At 38.3% G+C, this 16,381-nt stretch overlaps 1 protein-coding gene across 1 annotated transcript in view; it reads right to left on the reverse strand.

The window, feature by feature from the left end:
• Positions 1-16,381, reverse strand: part of TSHR (thyroid stimulating hormone receptor) — a 127,908-nt gene that overhangs the window by 51,698 nt on the left and 59,829 nt on the right. Inside the window, exons 3-4 of the mRNA XM_045517286.2 lie at positions 6,847-6,918; positions 1,505-1,579 (exon numbers count right to left, since the gene is read on the reverse strand). Coding sequence (XP_045373242.1) covers positions 1,505-1,579; positions 6,847-6,918 — 147 coding nt within the window. The remainder of the gene's footprint in view (positions 1-1,504; positions 1,580-6,846; positions 6,919-16,381) is intronic.

Genomic DNA, 16,381 nt, shown 5'->3' on the forward strand with positions numbered 1-16,381 from the left:
AACCAGGGTTTTAAACCGACTCTGACCAACTCCAAAGCCAGAGCTCTTAACTTCCCTCTTGTTGTAGTCACACAAGGCTACATTTCTCTTTCCTAATTGAGGAAAAAAATGTTAGTTTTGCAGAAACTTGCATGGGCCCTGGAATCCAGTATGTAGTCAGTAAATATTTATTGACTCACTGATATTCACGCCAATAAAATCAGTAGTAATAGAATGAAATGACAATTCTAGAAGAGGACTTCTAATTTTGTCTTTAGCTTCCAAGCATGTAAGTCAGAATTAGGGTGAATTCATAAAATTAAGAGTGAGAACAATTTTTGCAAATGAAACCGACAAAGGCTTGATCTCCAGAATATATAAGCAGCTCATACGACTTAATAAGAAACAACCAAACAGCCCAATCCAAAAATGGGCAAAAGACCTAAACAAGCATTTCTCCAAGGAAGACATACAAATGATCAATAGGCACATGAAAAAATGCTGCATATCACTAATTATCAGAGAAATGCAAATCAAAACTACAATGAGGTATCACCTCACACCAGTCAGAATGGCCATCATTCAAAAATCCACAAATGACAAATGCTGGAGAGGCTGTGGAGAAAGGGGAACCCTCCTACACTGCTGCTGGGAATGCAGTCTGGTGCAGCCACTGTGGAAAACAGCATGGAGATTCCTCAAAAGACTAGGAATAGACTTACCATATGACCCAGGAATCCCGCTCCTGGGCATATATCCAGAAGGAACCCTACTTCAGGATGACACCTGCACCCCAATGTTCATAGCAGCACTATTTACAATAGCCAAGACATGGAAACAGCCTAAATTCCATCAACAGATGACTGGATAAAGAAGCTGTGGTATATTTATACAATGGAATAATACTCAGCCATAAAAACCGACAACATAATGCCATTTGCAGCAACATGGATGCACCTGGAGAATGTCATTCTAAGTAAGCCAGAAGGAGAAAGAAAAATACCATATGAGATTGCTCATATGTGGAATCTAAGAAAAAACCAAAAAACAAAAACAACAAAAACAAAGCATAAATACAAAACAGAAATAGACTCATAGACATAGAATACAAACTTGTGGTTGCCAAGGGGGCGGAGGGTGGGAAGGGATAGACGGGATTTCAAAATTGTAGAATAGATAAACAAGATTATTCTGTATAGCACAGGGACATATACACAAGATCTTATGGTAGCTCACAGAAAAAAAAATGTGACAATGAATATATATATGTTCATGTATGACTGAAAAATTGTGCTCTACGCTGGAATTTGACACAACATTGTAAAATGATTATAAATCAATAAAAAATTAAAAAAATAAACATTCCTTCTGTTTAAAAAAAAAAGTGAGAACAAGAATTTAATCATAAGCAGAAGTTTTGACCCACGTTCTAGAAACCAGCTGTGATTGCCATCTGGAGCCCCCCAAATTATCAATCAAGAGTGGCTGTGGTTTGGATCTATGCTGCACTTTCCATGGTACTTACATGTGAGTCATTTTACTCAAATTGTAGAAGGAATGTGATTCCAGCCGCTGCAGAGTTGCATCTATTGATAAGTAGCTGAATGTCACAAAAATATAAGACAAAGAAGAAAGTTAGTAGGGTTGTAAACTCCAGACATGCTATTAATTTTGATGTAACTTCCTTGTCAGGGGCTTCCCCGATCATGCAACGTGAACAAGTCTCATGGTTTCTCCCTAATCACATTAAAATTAGTGACTACTTTTTTTCAGATCTTGTGATACCTTGAAGTTTCACAAGTCTCAATTAGTCCAACTCGTCCTTCAGGTTTCATCCAACTGATAACTTCCTGTAGAAGCTTTCCACAAATTCACTGATTAGGTCAGATTTCCCATAGTATTTCCTCATGGCACCATGAACTTCTCCTTTCGCTAACTATTACCGTGAAAGGGTGCAACTGTTGGGATGATAACTGATTTACGTTGTCGCCTGAGATTGCAGGTTCTCTGAAATGGAGAACTGTGTCTGTTTCTGGTGGACACTGAATTCTGAGTATGTTTCATAGTGCTTGGCATGTAGTAGCCTTCCAATAAATGTGTTGAATGAAAGAATGAGTAAATGAATGAATAGGTGAGTTACTCAAAATATCAGAAAATGAAAGATGTTAGAAAAGAACACAAGAATAAATGAGGCATTTTTGATGGAGTCCCTAATAGAGATGTAGTTTCAAAGAAAATGAAGGGAAAGCCACAATTCTCTAGCGGAATGTTCCATAGGGTGGTGACTGTGTACTCTCTTAAGACCTCTCTTGTTGATTTTGATGAAGTTAAAAACTCAAGGTTTGTTTTGAACTTTGTAAGCCAAAGGTAGCACAGATAAAAGTTTTAAGCACTAAAAAGGAGGAAAAAGAACCTTCTAAATACAACTTGTCAAGAATACATAGGGAATGATGTTTCAAAGTCTCCTTAAATTTCATCTTGTAATGAGACTGACTAATGCAACCAGATACAATGACTGCTTTTTCACTGAGAGGCATTTCTATGACATTTGAAAAAAAAATTAATGATTAACAGATGGTGTCCACCTGTAGCCAGGGCAGAGATTCTCAACCCTGGCCATAAAACTGAACTATCTGGGAGGATTTTAAAACATCAGATGTCTACGATTTGGTCCAGAATAATTAATTAGCTTATGACGGATGGGACAAACACTTTTACTTTTAAAAAGCTTCCCAGATGATTCTAATGTGCAGGCAGGGTTAAAAACCACTGGCCTATAGTTTGAATTAAATCTGCCAGTAAAATATTTTCACTAATACAATGTTTATAAGAGGAGTGCTGACTGTTCCAGTTGAGTTTTTATCATGGGTATTGTGTGTATTCTTAAAGGTCCTGTGCTTTCTGTTTTGAATTACGTATTATCTAAACAATTATCCTTTGATTTATCAGGTCTCTTAAGCCATTGACATTTGTGGATAACACTACATAAATTATTTTGACCCAAATATAGTATCTGTAACATAGAGGGAAAAAACTTAGGTGTTGAAAAGAATTAATTTACTGTGTAGAGGTCACAGGGATTTATAATGGTTGAGGCTGGGCCATCCAAAGGACGATTACTTTTGAAGGCTGAAAACTTGTTTTCCTAATTTTGCATCATATTCATTGCTCCAAATTTTCTCCTGAATTTCTTAGTTTAGGAGGTGCAAAGCTTTCTCAAGTTTTCAGTGGGACAGTCATTCAACCCATGCGATAACAACTGAAGATTCATTTTCTCCAAATGAATGATGCCTTCTTAGAAGGCTCTTACAGCTTAGCTGCAAAGACAACATGTGTTTACCTGCTTGCTTATCCCCTCTTAATAACCAGGAAAAATCAGATCCCACCTCTTCCTCAAATTTTTTCTTAGCATGTAAGTCTTATGTAATCCCTAGGGTAACCATATAATTATCATCCAAAATAGGATATTTTTGTGAGTTAAAACAAGGTGCTATTAATAATGATGCCAGAATAAGGGGATAATTTGTGTCATCCCACGAAAACCTACCTAAGGATACCGTGGTCTCTCTCTTGCCCACTAGATATGCCAGCTCTTTAACTATTATTCATGTATGTGTGTACGATTTCATTTAACACATATCTATTAAACAATGACTGTATGTCAGTAAATGGGCATGGAGCAACCAGAGTTGTTCTCGAGCTTCAGGGAACTCACAGTAGTGGGAGATACAGACAGGTAAACGGGATTAACATATAGAGTGATAAGTGTTCTGATGCGATTCAGGGTCTCTTAATCCAGACTGGAGAATCTAGCAGTCTCCCTAACAGGATCCTTATCAGGATCTTCATATCTGCCTGAATATCCTGTATATCTTAGTCAACTCTCCCTTTACTGCCCACCATTTTATCTCAAGCCTTCTCAGATTTCTAATTCTGCCCATTCCACCCTCAATATTGGTAGGTAATCGTGTAATAATTTGTAGAAAAGATTGAAACCTTGAGATGAGAATTCCTTGAGCTCCCCTCCAATAAACCTGCTAAGTTACCTCCACCTGTCCCATCTCTTACTACAACTTTCTAATTATAATATAAAAGGTGCCCAGCTTCCTGTAGAAGATCAGTCCATCTATTTGGACCCCATTCCCTCCTGCCTCCTTAGGGATCTCATCCTGTTAAAATCGTTCTTTCTTCAGTTAAAATTGTTCTTTCTTCAGTTTTTTTAGCCTCTTCCTCTCTACCACTGCCTTTCAAACCTGGTCCTAGTTCCTTTCACCTGAATGAATATGACTCTCCAGTCTCAGTCTTCACTTAAATCTCTCCTGAGTGCCCTTACGTAATACCCAGCACTTCCAGACCTCCTGACTCTACTTTGATTTTTTCCCTTTTTGCCATATCTATTATTCACTTTTGAATTAATATTATTTATTTTGGTTCCTTGTCTATTTCTTTTCATTCGAATGTAAACTCCACAGGGAGATGGATCTTTGTCCCTTTGTTCCTTCTGGGTCCCTATGTCTTGGAACAATGGGTGATTCATACTAGGGACTGAATAAATATTTCCTGAATGAATGAATGAAAACACTATGTCTTGCTAGCCACTAGACACAGCTGCTTGATACCTCAAATGCACTTTAAATGCCATCTGCCTCAAACTGAATTCCTGACTTACCCCCGCACCACCACAGCAAATGCACAGAAAACCTCACTACCTCAGCAGAGAGGCTCATCAGCCACACAGGTGTCCTAGTCAGAAACGTCGATGAAGTTCTCTACTTCCCTCCACCTCCAAATCAACCAACTCTCAAGTCTGTCTGTTCTGTATTTATTTCTCAAAGCCGGCCACCCTTCTTTATTCCCACTCAGCCATCACCATTCAGTTCTCGTCCCCTCTCCCCTGGGGCACTGTATCAACCTCTTCACTAGCTTCCTGTCTCAAGTCTTGCTCTACTTCTGCCCCGTTCCCACAGCACATCCAGGGAATGTTTCTAAAACATCTGATCTGTCACTTCCCTGCTTATAATCATTCAGTGGCTTGGTCATTAGGGAAGATGTCAAACTCCTTCACATGATTCACAAGGCCCTGTATTCACTTACAGTTTTTTCTCTACTGTCCCCAATCTCAGCCTAAGCTCCAGTCTCAACAAACTTGTTTTTAATCTCACTGACAGCTCTTTTCTCTTTTGCTTGGAACTGTCTTTCTACCTTTTGCGTTTTGGCCAGATAAATGCAGACAGCGAATTAGGCACCATTTCCTCCAGGAAGCCTTCCCTGACCACACCCCCATCCTGATAATAGACCTCTTATATGAGTTCCCACAGGACCCTTAACTGACCCCCATCATGGCAATTATCACTCTCTTAGGAAGGACACCGGAGGCTCCATGAGTATTGTCAACTGTTGTATGTGACACATTTAGCAGAGTGCCAGGCACAAAGAAGGCTCAATAGGTATTTGTTGAATGAATGAATGAATATAGCCAAATAGGCAACTGTATAGAGGAGGTCAGGGAAAAGGAAGAGCTGAAGGGGAATTTGAGGTTTTTAGTTTATAGGCCACTAAATGGTGGCGTTGTTAAAAGGAGAAGAGAAGGAACAGTTTAGGAGGAAGATGATGAGTTTATTTTGGATATGCTGTTGGAAGTGCCTGTGGGACATCAAAGTGATGCTACTTGGAAGGAAGTCTGTAATACAAGCCTGAGTTGTAGGAACAAGTCAGGCCTAGAGATGCTCATTTAGGAATTAGTTGTATTAGGTAATTGCAAAGCCAAAGGATTTATTCAAGGAGGGGAGGGAATAAAGGAATTAGGACAAAATAAACAAAGAACTGGTATTTAAAGAAGTGAACAAAATGAAATGAAATGAAGTGAAATAGGAAAGTCAGGAAAGGCGACTGAGGAAGAGTAGCCAGGGTAAGATGTCAAAAAGAGGGAGGACAGAGCAATATCAAGGAAACCAAAGGAGAAGAGAATTTGAGAAAGGAAGGGTTGGTTAGGAAAATAAAAAACTGCAGAGATGTTCAGCTGGGGTGGTTTCTCAGTGTCAGCACTATTGACATTTTGGACTAGAGTGTTGGGCAGGGGGCATCCTATGCCTTGTAAGATGTTTAGCATATCCTTTGCCTCTACCCCTTATGTCAGGAGCACCCCCTCTCTAGCTGTGACAACCAAAAAGCTTAAATGCCCCTGAAATGACACAACAGTCACTCAATAAATGGTCACGAACTGAAAAAATGTAGCCAGAGTCCACACAGGCAGCTCCTGATTGTATTGTCATTGGTGTTTCTGAATTATCTGCTTTGCTTCTCAGAATCAATTACATTAAATGAAGACCTGATTCACTGCATACACAGATACTCTCTTTGTCAATGCAACATGGAAGTCCTTTTTCTCCTCACTCTTGAGTATATAGTAATTCAGTTTTCTACAGTTTAGAGTTATTTTAAATTATTTTTAAGTGAGAAGCCTGAAATATTTGCTACCTTTATGATAAAATGTAAACATCTGTGCTGATGGTGAAATGAGAATCAAGAACTGGTAAGTAGGAGAGACAGATTAGAGGTAAAGACTCCAGCTAAGGTTTTGCCATATCCCAAGATATATCAAAATGCATCGAGAATGATTAAATTCTTCAGACTATTAAGAATTAAATTCTGTACTTTAGTTTTAAAAAACCACTTAGGAACTAGGCAGTGAAGATGTAACAAAATCAAGTAAACATCTTGTACATAAACTTCATATATATTGGAAACATAGATATCATTGACTTATGCAAGTACAATATATAACAAGTATTTTTCTAGATAGAACACATTTAGAAAATAACATGTCATAATTGCAAACTTCTCTTTATATTAAAAAAAAATACTTACATTCTGGAAATATTGGGCAGATCTGAAAATGCACGACTGGGAATGGTTTTCAGATGAGTCTCTATAAATTTCCTATGAAAATAACAGTTACATAGTTAGAGCTTTAATCATTAGGCTTTTCTAGTAACCCCCCTTAACTATATAGAACACATTATTAGAAGCATGACAGTCCTTACAATATATTGTATCACACATAATCAACAAAAATAGCACTCGATGAAAAACAATTTTTCTCCCAATGAAACAAGAATTGAGAGTGAGATTCAATGCAGACAATAAATCTTCAAACTTTGTCTTTGAATTAGCAGTAAAACAGTATGCCTGTACAACATCATATTCAGCTTGTAAGTGGAAAGGCAATATAATATATTCATAAGCTTGTCAGGACAACTGAATTCATCGTCAGAGGAAATATCCTGGAATGCCACCACAGTATGTACTAAGAATTTATCAAGAGGATGAGATGAAGTTGATATATCTTAAAGATTAAAAATAGTGCTAAGATTATAATCTTTTTGTCCAAGCAAAGGCCTCATCAACTATTACCTTGATCTTATCATCAACTTATTACAGTTTGGAAATAAAATGACTCACAAGATGCTAATTCTTCTCAGGACTGTGACATCTTTGTTGCATATTCAACCTAAAGTTTCTGGCTTTCCCTCCAGTTTGCTCTTCTGGATACTTTTCAGAAGGCTGAGACTGTTTTCCTCACATGCAATGAGACATCTTTATGCATTCCGGTATGTCTCTCCACCTAGATGCTCCATCTTTCACTTCCTTACTTTGTTAGAGCAATTGCTTGAATAGAATTCTATATGGGAAAGGGTGTACCTACTGTCCTAACTCACTTTGCAAAAAGACAGTGCCTCACCGTGCTTGTCATCTTCTCCATGGGTCTGTTTTTGCCATTTAAATATTGGTAATTATACATCATCCATTTACTACCTTTTAAAAAAGATTAGGCTAAAATTGTGTATTTTCACTTCTAGGCCTGCAGGGTTATTCCTTGGTAATCTATTTCCTCAATCTATATACTCTTTGAACTACTAACTTTTGCAGTGGTTGAAATATGTTTAGAATTTCTGGTTTCTGGTTCTGCATGACAGGAGCCTGAAAGTCACCCCTCCCATCTAACAATAAGTGAAAAGCTGACAGACTGAAAAATCAACAACTCTTCTCGGATCTGTAGGAGAAAGGAAGACATATGGCAAACCACTGTCCCCAGGATAGGAGAGACAGACAGGTGAACATAGGGAGTCCTGGCTTCCCTGAGCAGAGACTCATGAGCAGAAGCCACAAGGGGAGCCAATGCCAGAGTAGGGAAACCTGAACTGTGACTGACAAATTGCTGGAGGTGTAGTGCAGACAATTCTGACAGTCGAAAACTCCAGTAGAACCAAGTCACAAGTGGACCTCCACAATTTTGTGAGATTTACCACCAGGAGTTCTACCGGGCTCTAATAGTAAGTATCAGGAAAAAATCCTTTTGTGCTTCTTGCAAAAGGAGAGGAAAGGAAACCATCTGGCCATACAACCCCCTTGAACAACAAGGTGGTTGGGGCGCTGACCCCTGCAGAGTTGAAAATTTGTGTATAACTTTACAGGCAGTCCTCAGTATCTGCAATCCCACATCCACAGATTCAACCAACCTCAGATCATGTAGTACTGCAGTATTTATTACTGAAAAAAATCCATGTATATGTAGACCCGTGTAGTTCAAACCCATGTTGTTCAAGGGTCAACTGCACATCAGAGCACTCTATTCTTCTTAACAAGACCTGCCCCCAGGGGAAACTAGTCATCTGGAGCCTAACCAGCCTGGGAAAGGGAAATGCCCAACTCCAGCTCACGCTAGCCATCCTGTCCTATATAGTGAGAGAGAAAAAACTGAGAAGTCTTTGTGAAGCTCACAGTCTGGGGGCATAGGCTCACTAAAGGACTGAGACCTAATCACAGGACTACAGAACAGTCCCCTTCCCCACCACCTTACAACCACTTCACTAAGACCTATTTACAGTCGTTCCTGTTATCCAGTGCATCATGTCTGTCTGTTAAGAAATATACCTGTAACTTGTCTAATCAAAGCATCAGCAGAGCCAAATTAGTTTATAAAAGGACCTATTAACTTGGGGGTAAGGGAGCTGATGTGAATGACCGTAGGGTAGACTGTCAGTCCTTTGCAACCCTTGGTGATTCAGCAGGAAGTGCAGTGTGACTTAATATGATTTCAGAAATTCAGGTCCCATAAATTACCTGTCCTCCCTCACAAGTTTCCCATTTACATTCCCTTAATTGGATTGGTTAAAAGCCTGTTGGCCAAGACCTAAGATTCTGAAATTAAAAAGAGAGAAGAATAACAAGTCATTCAACTAAAATCTCCCAGTAAAACTAGGCCATGCCAAAGGAAAACAGAGGATAAGATTCACACCAGTTGGGTATCACCTGAAGAGACCGTGCTTCTCAAGCTCAAAGATGGTCTTACTTATAAAGAATGTCCTAAGGCATGGATATTGAGGGCATATTCATCAAAGATTGTGCACACTACTTGTAGGTAATGCGGACCTGCTTTGTAACTTTCACTGGCTAAACATTTTGGGGTTTATCCTGTGTTCAAAAGTAAATGACCTATATTTACATAAAAAGAAAATTAGAGTAACAATGGTTTCTGAGCAGAAATAGCACCTAAATGCAATTTAATAGCCTTTGGGTTAAAGGGTCAGACAATGTTTATATCCTTTCCCAATGTATGCATTTCTGAAACGTATAATACATGTTTCTTGGAGTCTCTCTCTTTCACACACGTAAACACATACACACTTTAAGTTAGAACAAAGATCTTTTTCCTACTACTGAGTTAGTTGTAGCTGATGGAGTTCAGGACATAACTACCACAAAACATGATGCACTGGCATAATAAATATTTTAAACTGGAGGTACGGAGAAGCAGCAGGTGCAGGAAAGATTCTCTGACCCTCTTTCACCCTCCGAAGCAAGTCATGAGACTCTCATGAGAGAGGTGCCCTCCCTATACCCAGAGGAAAGGAGCATCCTTATCTCGGGAGACAGAGGGATACTGAGGAGATTCTGAATGAACAGACCTTGCTAAAATTCCCCTCATTCACTATTAGTTGATACCCCTTTGTCCTATCACATTTCCCCACTACTTTCTACTCTTCACTAAACCTAGATAAAAATCCTCAGGTACTTATTTTAAAATTATTTTTTACTTTTTTATTTTGAGGGGGAGGTAATTAAGTTCATTACTTTATTTTTTAAGGGAGGTACTGGGGACTGAACCCAGGACCTTGTGCATGCTGGGCATGTGCTCTACCACTGAGCTCTACCCTCCCTGCAGAAGCACTCAGGTTTAATCGCTTCTTCAAGTCTTCAATTCTTCATAAAGGCTCCTACGTCATGTAAAACTTATATTAAACACATTTGTACACTTTTCTCTTGTTAATCTGTCTTTAGTTACAGAGCCTTAGCTGAGAACCTGTAGGAGTTTAAAGGAAAAGACTTTTTTCCCTCCCCTTACACAGCAGAATGTGTTTTAAAGGACAAAAAATATTTGAAATGCTAACATTTTGCTTAATTCCACAAACAAGATATTCTTCTCAGCCAGATTTCTCACCAAAGAAAGCCACCCACAAGAACAGACCAATAAGGATTATATATCTCAGAACAGTTGTCTTACCAATAATACAATATGCTCAATAAATCCTAAGCAAAAGTGAAGGGGAGGAATGTCAGCAATCCTAACCTAAAATGAAAATGAGTGATCTATCTATTGAACGAACCTAGTTAATATTATGATGATTATAATGCAGCCCGAGACAGAAGATTGGTTTCAATAATGTTGAATGAATGATCAGAATGGCAACTGAGCATATAAACTGCCAAATTCAGTTTAGCAGCCTGTACATTTTACCTGGGACTATCCATACTAATGTGTACATAATCTGGAAAAATAAGCTCATTAATGAGCTAAAAATACATTTTTTTAAACTTTTGTTATAAATTGTCTTTTCACTCTAAAATTCACCTTTTTTCCCTTCAATTTCTTCCTTAGTTTTAAAAATGTTATTAGCCTGACTAACATTATGAAGCCATGAAGGAAGGGTTTCCTCACAAAGCATCTATTTTCCTATTTATTAATAAAGAGCAAAAATCATTGGCTAGGCCCTAGCATCTAGCTGATTACATAATGGAGATACCATGTCTATTTACAGGGCCCGTGTTCCATTTTCCCCAACAGTTTTGCTATAAGATGAGGACTCTGGAGAGTGAGTTATGTGGATGCCTTGCTGACCCCTAGGTGACCCCAGAATGCATGAACCTCAACCCTTAAGGAGGTTTCGCAGCTGTTTCGTTAGGCAGTAATGTTGTAACGGGAGCTAACTGATAATGTTTATCATCAAAAAGCTTCTCTTTTTTTGTCCCCTCACCTAGGGACAAATAGCTGGATGTTCTTTCCATTGTCTACATTTTCAAAAGCAGAACTTTTATTCAAAGAATCTTGTAACACTGTGATGACTGCTTTAAAAGCAGATGGGAGAGAGAAAAGGAAAAGACTGATTATTTGGCCAAAATATTTTACTTTCAGAATACATTTGTGAAAAAGAAAAATACGTATCTAAGAATATATTCTTTTGACAAGAACATTGGCAAAGCTTCCAGTTGTTACACTATTGTCCAAAGAATTAGCATCAAAGTCCTGTTTATTTCATATGAAAATACACCAGGTACTGAAAAGACTCTTTTGTTTTGTTTGCCTTTGATGGTTCAAAATAAGAAGGCAATGATTATTCTCTCTAAAATATGATTTTAAAAAAAACTCTGAAAATTTACTTTATACAAATAGTACCAGTATTTACTATTAGTGACTAACGCATCACACATAACTCAATGGGGAAAAAAGTTTTCAGCTATAGTTTCATATCTTAAGTCGAGTATGTACATTTAATAGTTAAAGATGTTGGCTTTAGGATATGGGAATTACAAGAGAGAATAAATATTTAAGCTGATGATGCAATTTAATTTATTTTTCTAAGACTCATTTAACCAAGAATGATCAGTAAAAATATGACTTAGAGTCAAATCTTTCCTTTGGGCTTTGCCAAGGCAAGGTTTATATTTCTCAAATATCTGCATTTGGAAGCTATAATGTAGAAGTAGAAATGCATGTGAAATGCCACTGAAGGACTCGAAGATTTTGCCGAATAGGATCCAGTTTTAAGTACTGTCTTTTTTGTTCCTGCCAGTAGCGATGGGGGAGGGAAATCTGGTTAATGCTGCTAAAGAGAGTGATAGTTCACCATGTTCCAAAAGGAACAGTTTGCGCAATTAAATTTTTCACAGTAATCTTGCATGACGGTAGGCTCATTTCACTGAAATTTTAACATGGAAATCCAATCAACATTCCAACATCTGGTGTTTTACAAGGTTTCCAGAATCATACCTTCATCATCTGTGTGAGGGGTGTACACATGGGTGTGGGTTTTAATTAATCAATGCTTCAGGTTTCCCACTTCAGCCCCTACTTGATAAAGAATGTGAAGTCTGAGTGGATGAGCCAGACTGACTCTCCTGAGCTGAGAATCCCTGCTGATCTCCTTCGCCATGGCTAAGCTTGTGTGGTCCAGAAACACCAGATTTCCCAAGGATGTGTCATATTTTTGATCTCTTGGCAATCAGGCTGAGAATATTTTGTGATTCTGCACCAAGCTTGTTTGTTTAATATCGTAGTCAGTATTTCAAGGACTCCTTTTTATTTACTTATTTTTTTAATTTAAAAAGAAATTTAGAAGAAAGAGTATCTTTTATTCAGAATTACATGAATATTATTTTTGACAGCTTTGTGGAGGTGTAACTGACATACAAAAGTGTACATATTTAATGTATACAATCTTGATGAGTTTGGACAAATGCACGCATACAGGTTTCATGCACCCATGAAACCACATTAGAAGGAACAGACATATCTAGCATCTCCAGAAGTTTCCTTGTATCCCCCTTTTCATTTGTTTTTTCTTTGTTTTGTACATGTGGTAAGAACACTTAACAGGATCAACCTGCTTGAACAAATTTTTAGTGAACAATACATTACTGTTAACTACAGGCACTATGTCGTACAGTAGATCTCTGAGGACTCCTTTATATTAAATCCTCATGTCAATCAATCAACCAGTATTTCATTGAGATGTGCCAAGTGTATAACACCGAACTAGTCAACATGACCATAAAAAAGTGCTGGAAAGCACTGGTAATAGAAAAAGAGGGGTGGTGCAAATGATCCAGATACATATATATTATGAAGCTGTGACTGATAAACTGGACAAAGTTGATAGGACATTTATCATCTGCCCATTGTTTTCACTTTGGTGAGAAGAAATTCTCATTGGTGAATTTGTTTCACTATTGCGCCTTTTTTTTTCTCCCTGGGGTGAGTTGTGAGAGAGTGCACAGACATGGGGATTAAAATCAGGGATGTAGACCCAGGAGGATCACGCGGTCAAATATTTGGGGCTCTTTACACAGCGACTGTATTTTTAAGTATAAAAAAATTTAATCTCTACTATGTTGCGTTTTCTGTTTTTGGTGGTAGGGTGGGAGTTTAGTCAGTGTTGCTGCTGAATTATTTACAAACAGAACAAAAATACCAGGTGATGCTGACAACACAAGGTGTGAAACTGCAGTGCCTGGATTCCAAAGGCAACTGTGAGTCATCCGTGTGGGACAGTTTCCATTTGGGCTTTAATTTTTGTGATCTGAGACTTAGAAACTCAAGCAAACGGCCTGACAGTTTTGACTTATGAAAATTGTCCAGCTTATGCTATCTGGGAGAGAGTATTCTATTCACAAGGCTTGGTTTAGGTTGCTGGATTAAAAAATACGTACATTTAATTTGGTTTTTTTCCTTATTTGAGATACTTTTTGTATCAATTTTTTTCCCACAAGTTTGAAGTATAATTTATGTCCAGTTTAAGATGCACAAATCTTAAATATCTGCTCATATACTTATAAGTGTATGTAAGTAAAACAACGAAAAATTGAATCAATAGTCAGTCTAAGAAAGAAAGGGAAAATTTTATTCGAGCCAATCTGAGGATGAAAACCCGGGAGACAGTTTCTCAGAGATCTTGGAGAATTGCTCCAAAGAGGTAAAGGGGGAGGCCGGCACGTATGTGATTTTGGCGGAGGGCGTACATGCAATCAAACACACATCTCAGTAGAAGGTTGCTGCTAGTCATGAGGAACAGACACCTTAGTTAATGGTTTCAGCGCTTTTCTAAGTATGAGAAGATGCAAGAATCCAGGTTCATGAAAAGTTTCCCCCTGAAAATATCTCAACTATCTAAAGGTCTGCTCTGCCAGTTTTCCCAGAGCAGCACAGAGTGCCTCATCCTGATCTTTGCCCTGAATTCCTTTCAAGGTGCACTGTAGGTCAGTGACTGCAGGCCTTAATCACTTGTTTCTTGTAGAACTGGATAGTGGGCAACATTCTTTATTTTGCAATCCCTTCCATTTTGGTCTTAATTTCGACTAAGTTTTGGGAGGCATTTTGTGACCAATTTGTCCCACGATGCTAGGAATGCTCGTTCCCAGGTCAGGTGAGGATTTCGTTGATAGGCCACTCAGTGAGCTGCTTATTGGACCTGGCCCTGATGACAGTAGGCAAAAGCCTCTGGACGGCCTGTCTTACTAGTCTGTTACGGTCCAGGACAGGGTTCCCTCTTGTTGCTTCTTCCCTAGTTACACTATTACAATCATTGATCTTATACAATTATATATTTAATCAATGGCTTCAAGTCACCTTATCATTAATTTTATCTGAGGCTCAGTCAGACATTTGGTAATGCAAGAAATGATAATGTTGTAAAATTGGCAGAATATAAGTAATATAGCTAGTAACATTAGTAAGTCCTAAGTTAAGTATTTAAGCTTCCATTAGGTGCATCCCAGTCTCTTCCAGGTTGGGTGGCCAGTCTGTTCTACACCGATCACTATCTTTAAGGGAAATGATATACTGGTACTGCACATAAATTCACCAAAGATGTCTACACGTACAGGAGAGTTGTGGGTCACTGTGACCCCTTATGTTGAGGAAGGAATGTTACCTCCTAAAGAACTACGTAGCTGGCGCCAAAAGGAGATTATTGATCTTCATGGTCTAGCAGGTATTTCTGCCACTGAGGAGGTCTGGTTAGCACGTAATGCAGATGTGCAACGCACACCAGAGGGAAGGGAGGAGGCCCAAAGGCCAAGAAAAATTTTATGTTCAAATGTTCTTATCTTAAAATACAAATTTTTATTTTATCAAGTACATATAAATATACTTATACTTTACATGTATGTACACATATATCCATGTGACAAGGACCGGGATCAAAATATAGAATCTCTCCATCATCCAAGGAAGTTCCCTGTGCCCCTTTCCAATAGTAACCCAGTCCGTCTCAGAAGATGACCGCTATTCTGACTTCAGTCACCACAGATTGCTCTCTTGTTAACATTGCATAAATGTTATCACACATTAGCCACTCTTTTCTGTCTGGTTTCTTTTGTTCGACGTAACAAAAGGCTTGAATAGAATAAAAGGCTGTATAAGAAAGAATTCTTTCTCTGCCTGTCTTCAAGCTGGAACATTGGTCTTCTCCTGCCTTTGGAACTGGACTTAGACTTAACTGGAACTTACACAGAGGCTCTCCTGATTCTCAGGCCTTTGGACTCAGACTGGAAATATACCATCAGCTCTCTGGTGTTTCCAGCTTTCCGACTGCAGATTTTAGACCTCTCAGCCTCCACTATCCTGTAACCCAGTTCCTTACTGTAAAAAATCCTTGTCTCTCTGTCTGCTTTTATTTCTATCTATTCTGTTTCTCTGGAGAACCCGGACTAAAACAACAAGGGTCTAAATTGAAAATAATAAACACCTATGTTTTAGATATTTATGTTTACACCTAAAACATGCCAGGCACTATGAAAGTGCATTACATTTACGATTACATCATCATAACAGCCCTGTGAGTTAGGTAATATTATTATCCCCATTCTAGACGATGATCTGAGATAGAGAAAGGTTAGATGGCTTGCTAAAAGCCACACAGCTGTTCAGTAGGAGGGCAGGGTTTCAATCACAGGCAAAAAGACATCAGATTCTTGAGTACACTCAACTGCTGTTCTGCGAAGCATAAAATATAGATGATAATACGTCATAAGGTTGCTACGAAGATCTGACAACTTACTATCAGAAGCACTTAGAACAATGTTTGGCACATAGTGAACAATAGGTAAGCTTTTTTTTTTAAGAAACAAAAACATATAAATTAGTTTGCCAATTTATTATTGTTTTTTGGTATATACATATTTTTATTGAAGTATAGTCAATTTACAATGCTGTGTCAATTTCTGGTGTACAGCATAATGCTTCAGTTGTACATGAACATATCTTCATTTTCGTATTCTTTTTCACCATGTTACTACAAGATACTGAATATAGTTCCCTGTGCTATACAGTATGAACTTGTTTATT

This window comes from Camelus bactrianus, chromosome 6 (assembly GCF_048773025.1).
Source record: "Camelus bactrianus isolate YW-2024 breed Bactrian camel chromosome 6, ASM4877302v1, whole genome shotgun sequence".
Lineage (NCBI taxonomy): Eukaryota > Metazoa > Chordata > Mammalia > Artiodactyla > Camelidae > Camelus > Camelus bactrianus.